Raw genomic sequence first — 6,621 nt, 5'->3', positions numbered from 1 at the left:
AAGGTGGAAGAACAAGAGGCGGGAGGGGGTGGGGGCCAGGCTGCCTTACGGGGCCGCACAGAGTCAGGAACACGCTGATCCGTCTCCTCAGCCACCGGTACGTAGGCACACAGCACAGAGGAGATGGCAAACACAGGACCCAGGTTAATGACAGGACAGAGCCCTGGATGGGGGAGCTCACGATGTGTGACACCCAGTCTCATTTCTGCTGCGAAGCCACCTAGATCTTTACATGGTGCCTCTACGGGCTTCAGCCTCCTGACTTGTCACGTAAGGCAGGTGGATTAGACAGAGCGGACACTTCCTCAATATTCACTATGAGTCAGGGAATTGATTGTGACCGTTTGGTGCTCACGTAACGGTTTCTGCCCTTATCACCGCCATTTCAGATGGAAGCCCGAGGCACGAAGACAGGATTTCCGCTGAGTCACAAAGCCGGTCGGTGTCAGAGCCATGGTCTCAGCCTCACGGCCTAGCTCCTGTGTCTCTTTGCTTCTGTTCCAACCAATGGTCCCAGAACAACTGACGGAGAAGTAGACGTGCACGGTAATCAAAGCCTTCATAGCCACTCAGAGAAGCCTTTCAGGAGATAAATATGAAGCAGGGGATGAGCGGCCGGGCTAAATATTCACTGCGGGGGATAAAGGACGGTGGGAAAGGAAATGTGATGTTATTTGTAAAGACGGAGGGACAGAAGTTAGTGATGTGTGATGGCCGTGGACCAGCCAGCTTGTCTTACAGTTGAGGCCAGAAGTGTGATCTACTGCTCAGGACCAAAGCACCTGAGATGACGATCCAGACAGAGAATTCCAGAAACAATGTCAGGAGAAATAATTGAGAGAACTAGGAGTGTTAGTCAAGAGAATAATAAGACCCAGAAGAGGATTATGATGGCTCTGCTGAAGTAACTAAAGGGCTATCCTTGATGAAAACTGATTAAGCCCCTTGCAAGGACACATCCAGACCCACAGGTGGCTGAGTCAAGGAGGAATATCTGGTTCATCTATGAATCCGGAGGTTCTCGACAATTAAGGCGCCTAGCGAGACAGCAGCCTGCACTGGACCTTGACTGTTGTGACAGGACATACTTCCCAGATTTCCACAAAACATTCACAGAATTGCGTGCAAATTGACCAAGGAGGTTCCCGAGCTTTTTTTTTTTTTTTTTTAATTTATTTTATATTTTTAGAGAGAGAGAGTGCGCAAGTGGAGGAGAGGGGTAGTGGGAGAGAGAGAGAAAATCTTAAGGAGGCTCCACGCTCAACACAGAGCCCAACTCAGGGCTCGATCCCACGACCCTGGGATCACGATCTGAGCCGAAATCAAGAGGCAGATGTTCAACTGACTGAGCCCCCCACCCAGGTGCCCCCTGAGCTTTCTCTGACATAAAGATTCTCTGTCTGGTTGTCTCACGTTTCAGTACTATGTGCTCTTAGATCGAACGACAGGTCTACCCCCAAATGATGGTGAGAGTTGTTCTTAGAACATTCTGGAGGCAATAGAGACCAAGGCAGTGCTGGAGGAATGGAGGCTTCATCACCCTCCGTGCAGAGTATGAGCTGTATACTCAGGCTCTTAATCCCAAATTCCCATGCACTCATGACAAGGAAAACACCAGTATGTGGGATCATCCTAAGCCCATCCCAAAGGTTTCGCAGTTGATTATTTATCATCAATAAATCTCCACACTTCTAAATAAATAAGAAATATCGCACATAAGCAAACAGTATTTGAGCTAAACATCTGAGGGACTGGACAGAACTGTTTTCATTGGTTTTTGGTTTTTTTCTGAATCAGATTCTCATAAGATGATTCTTCAGGTAAGTGATTTTTTCGAAGGCTATTGCTCTCATGTGGGTTAAGTAAATGGCTTAATCTTTTCGAGTCTCGATTTCTTCTTCCATAAAATGACAGGATTAGGTGAGATGAGCTCTCAATCATCACCTCTTGATTTAACACGCTGTGTGTGAACCGTCAGATGTCCTTGAAGTGGGACATCTTAGGTCACTTCTCCTCACACCTCCTGCTTTCCCCGACCCCATGATCAGTGTGATTAGGGTTTGTTACTCGTTTTTCCAAACTAGTGTTTTCAGCTTTGTGCAGAAACGCATCGTCTCTTTGGGGGCATTTCTCTTCTGTTGAATTCTTTGTTCGCAATTTCAGGACGTCTGGATCAGATTCCCACTGACCAATGAAGAGACAGAACCAGAGCATGACCACTGAGTTCATCCTCGTAGGCTTCTCAAATCAGGGGAATCTGCAGATCCTTCTCTTCTTCGTCTTCCTCCTGGTTTACCTGACCACTCTGATGGCCAATGCCACCATCATGATCGTCATTCGTCTGGACAGGACTCTGCACACCCCAATGTACTTCTTTCTCTTTGTCCTCTCCTGCTCTGAAACCTGCTACACCTTGGTCATTGTACCAAAAATGCTGACCAACCTGCTTTCCGCAAGCCAGACTATTTCTTTCTCCGGATGCGCTGCTCAGCTCTACTTCTTCGTGGGCTTTGCCTGTACCAACTGTTTTCTAATTGCTGTCATGGGCTATGATCGCTACGTTGCCATCTGCAACCCTCTCAACTACACACTGGTTGTCGGCCGAGCCACCTGCGTTCAGCTGGTCCTCGCCTCCGGCTTCTGTGGCTTCCTCATCTCTGCGGTGGTCAATGCCTTGGTGTTTAGCGTGCCTTTCTGTGCCTCCCATCGGATCAACCACTTTTTCTGTGACATTTCCCCGGTCATAAAACTAGGCTGCACGGACACCAACCGAAAGGAGATGGTCATCTTCTTCCTCAGTATTCTGGTATTGCTGGTTCCCTCTGTGCTGATCTTCATCTCCTACGTCCTGATCGTCTCCACCATCCTCAAGATGGCCTCGGCTGAGGGCCGGAAGAAGACCTTTGCCACCTGCGCCTCCCACCTCACGGTGGTCGTCGTCCACTACGGCTGCGCCTCCTTTATCTACCTGAGGCCCACGTCCCTGTACTCCTCAGATAAGGACCGGCTCGTGGCAGTGACCTACACTGTGATCACCCCACTGCTCAATCCTCTTGTGTACGCACTGAGAAATAAAGAAGTAAAGATGTCTCTGAGTAAAGTTCTCAGCAGGTACTCATTTACCAAAACTGTATGAGTTTGTAAATCAGGAAAGTTATATGCGTGAAAGTGTCCTGGACAGAAATTTAACCTCATAAACAGATCCGTCACTCTCCTTGGTCAAACAAAACAAAACAGGAACAGATAAACCAAAAAACAAAAAAAGGAAGAAATGAGGACTTCAAGGTACCTTGATTCTTTGTTGGAAAGTCCTTCTTCATGGTCAGCCTCTGTCCACTGTGGAGGTTATGCCAATCGGTCTCCAGAAAGTTATGTGAATATGGAAACTCTTAAGCACTCAAGTCATGCAATTTTTGTGCACTGGAAATGTCAGTTTTCTTGGCTTTCACGACAAATGATACGTTATCCTTCTGAGAATGCCCAGCCTTGTGATATTCTCCTCACACTGAAGGAACCAGTGGCAAAGGTCTTTTAAGTTTCTGGATGCTTTTCTGTGTATTTTGGGGTTTACAAAGAAAAATTTATAGGTAAAAAGAAATGAATTCACTTATAGATAAATGAGAAAGGAATTCAAGTTCTAAAAGACCAATGGTAGAGTAGAAAACACAGCCTTTGGACTCACAAAATCCTGGATTTGAATCTTGATTTGGATAATTTTCCAGCTAAATGCCCTGAGGCAGGTTTAACCTCTCTTATGGTCAGTTATCCCCTGGGTAACATGAGACTCCTAGCACCTCTTCAGTGGGGCATTTTAAGAACTCAATAAATTAAAAATGCAAAGCAATCCCATGCTTGTCTGATAGAAGGCATGGGTATTCACATTTTTCCTTCCCTTTCACCTCTCCTTCCTTTTCCTTTCTTACTTCCATAAACTATGATTGTACTAAATGTCAGATACAGTGGGAATTTAAGTTGAACACTCAAAAGCTCTGTTGGGGCACCTGGGTGGCTCAGTCGGTTGAGTGTCCACTTCGGCTCAGGTCAGGTCACGGTCTCACGACTCGTGAGTTCGAGCCCCGCGTTGGGCTCTGTGCTGACAGCTCGGAGCCTGGACCCTGCTTTGGGTTCTGTGTCTCCCTCTCTCTCTCTCTCTCTGCCCCTTCCCCACTCGCGCTCTGTCTCTGTCTTTGTCTCTCAAAAATGAAGAAACATTTAAAAAATTTTTTTAAATGAAATGAAAGCTCTGTTGATGCACCTGCTACTGTGTGCAAAGCAGTAAAGTGTTGTGGGCAAAGAGTGAGGTGCACCCTTCTTTCCTTCATGTTCTATTATAGAAAGTGACCAACTTTCAGTCACCTGTTTCAGTACCTCATACATATTCCACTGAATTTACTGTGGTTTTGGTTGAAGGCGAGTTTCAATAAAACAAGTGAATTTTATTTAATAACTTCACAAATTTTCATTTCTCAGCCTTTCACTTGAGCACACAGTAGGCTTTCAAAAATGTTTATTCAATTAATAAACAATAGTAAGAGGCAGGTCGTTGAGGTCTTCTAATTTACCTGTAAATATAAATAATCGTATCACTGAATGGATTTTTTTCTGGATCTTCAGTAGTACCTTTACTATTGATTTAATGAGATACTGAATAAAGATTCATTATATACGCTCGACTCAGAATGTGTTTTCTACTTTCATTCATTTATCAAACAATGAATTATTTGGCATCTGCCACTTGATTGCACAGTGAGGGTAATCAAGACAGAGAGGTGAGAAACATTGTAGACAAAAAAAAGAGAATTACAGTGCGGTGCGATAATTACTTGGGACGCAGTGGCTGCATATGTGTGAAGATCTAACTCAATCTTGGAGAAATAAAAATACAAATAATAATAAGATCTAACTCAATCTTGGAGTAAGTACTATTGAAATTGAGGCCTGAAAAATAAGTAAAAACTAAGGAAGTGAAGAGTGGCAGCGAGTGTTTTGGGCCGGTGCACAGACTCAGAGAAAGATTGTATAGCTTAGATGAGTACACGTATGTGTTCCGTGTGCCAGAAATAGACCTCCAAGGTGACAGACCGAGGTAACAAAAATAAGGCAGAAACGGAATCCTATTAGGAAGGACTTTGCAGATTAAATTAAGGCAGCCATATTGAACCCAATTATATGAACAAATGGGGTTTATCCAAAGGTTGCTTGACTTAACATACTTTACATTTCAAAATGACTACATTCATACCAAAAAAGGACCAACAGAATGGTAGATTTATTGATTAAATTAGATAGGTATATAGAACAGATAGGAGTAGATATAGGATATAAATTGTATATATGTAATTTTTTGTGTTTGTCAAGGCAATTCTATATATAATTTATTTTAAAATATGATTTGCATATTTATGATATAATTGGATAGATGCAGAAAAATTCAATAACATTTAACACGCAATTATAAATAAAAATATATAAAACTAAAAACAGACTTTCTTGATCTGATAGAGTATGTTTAAAAAATGATAGCAAATTTCATTTTTAATGATGAAAGAGGAGGAAATGTGCCTTTGATTTCACAAATAAAACAACAATGTCCACTCTCTCTACTTCTAGTCAATACTGTACTAGAGGTCTTTCCTAGTGTAAGGGAAACAAATAAAATAATAGTAGTTTGAAAGGAAGAAATTAAATCGAAAATATTCTTAGGAACATAGAAATTACATAAGAATATACAGATGAAAATGAGAATTAATAAATGAACCTATTTACAAGGTTACCTGCTACAAAGTCAATCATACAAAAAAAATAATAATTGTATTTCTCTGAATCAGCGGAAAAGAAAATCCCTATGTCTAGGAATATGAAATACAGAAATGCAAAAGAACAAAGAGTCGAAGCAATCGTTAAAAAGCACTGGTCTAGAAGACTTACATTTCCAATGAACAAACCTATATAATAATGTTGCAGTGATAAAGATAGCCTAACGCTGGTGCAAAAACACATGCCTTGAACAATGGAAGAGAAAAGATCACTCAGAAATAAGCCCATATCTATATATTCATCCTATGATGGCAAAGGTGATATGGCAAAAGTTCAAGTGCATCCTCTCATATCTGGAATGAAAGATGATCTTTGCAAAAATAGTGCAGGATCAGTGGATAGCCACAGAAAAAGAGAATCTAACTGTGTCACGTATCGTACACAAAGTCAATTCCACATGCATATTAGAAGTAAGTGTTTAAGGTTAAGCGGTACATTTTCTAGAATATTTAAAAATATATTTATATTTAAAATATATTTATATTTAAAAATATATTTATGATCTTGTGGGTGGGAGAGGGTGAACGGGATGAGCGAAAGGGGTGAAGCGGGGTGAGAGGTATGGCAGGGTCAAGAGAGACAGGAAGTGGGCAGGGATGTTTCCTTTTGTCATCCCTCACTCCCAGGCCCTGAATAGGTAGTTGAGTGTGAACTGCACAGGGCGAGGGTCTGGACAGTCTTAGTCCAGACTCATAACCCAGGTGGGCTGAGACGAAAAAAATACAGTTCCGCTTTTCATTTAGGCTCCAACTCTGAGGTTTTAGGTGTGATATGGTCGCATTGTTTTAAAGACCTTCTTCCATT

General features: G+C 42.4%; 1 protein-coding gene across 1 annotated transcript; it reads left to right on the top strand.

The window, feature by feature from the left end:
• Positions 1-2,191: 2,191 nt before the first annotated feature.
• Positions 2,192-3,136, top strand: LOC112851795 (olfactory receptor 10T2-like). The gene has a single exon (XM_025915267.2). The coding sequence runs from the start codon at positions 2,192-2,194 to the stop codon at positions 3,134-3,136; it is 945 nt and encodes a 314-aa protein (XP_025771052.2).
• Positions 3,137-6,621: the final 3,485 nt, after the last annotated feature.

This window comes from Puma concolor, chromosome E4, assembly GCF_028749965.1.
Source record: "Puma concolor isolate L17-30 chromosome E4, mPumCon1.1.hap2, whole genome shotgun sequence".
Taxonomy (NCBI): Eukaryota; Metazoa; Chordata; class Mammalia; order Carnivora; family Felidae; genus Puma; species Puma concolor.
The sequence above is the reverse complement of the archived record's forward strand: the minus strand, read 5'-3'. Positions and strand labels throughout refer to the sequence as shown.

What these genes read in the sequence shown, in the direction of transcription:
- LOC112851795 (XM_025915267.2), top strand. Translation starts at nt 2,192, where the DNA reads ATGAAGAGACAGAACCAGAGCATGACCACTGAGTTCATCCTCGTAGGC.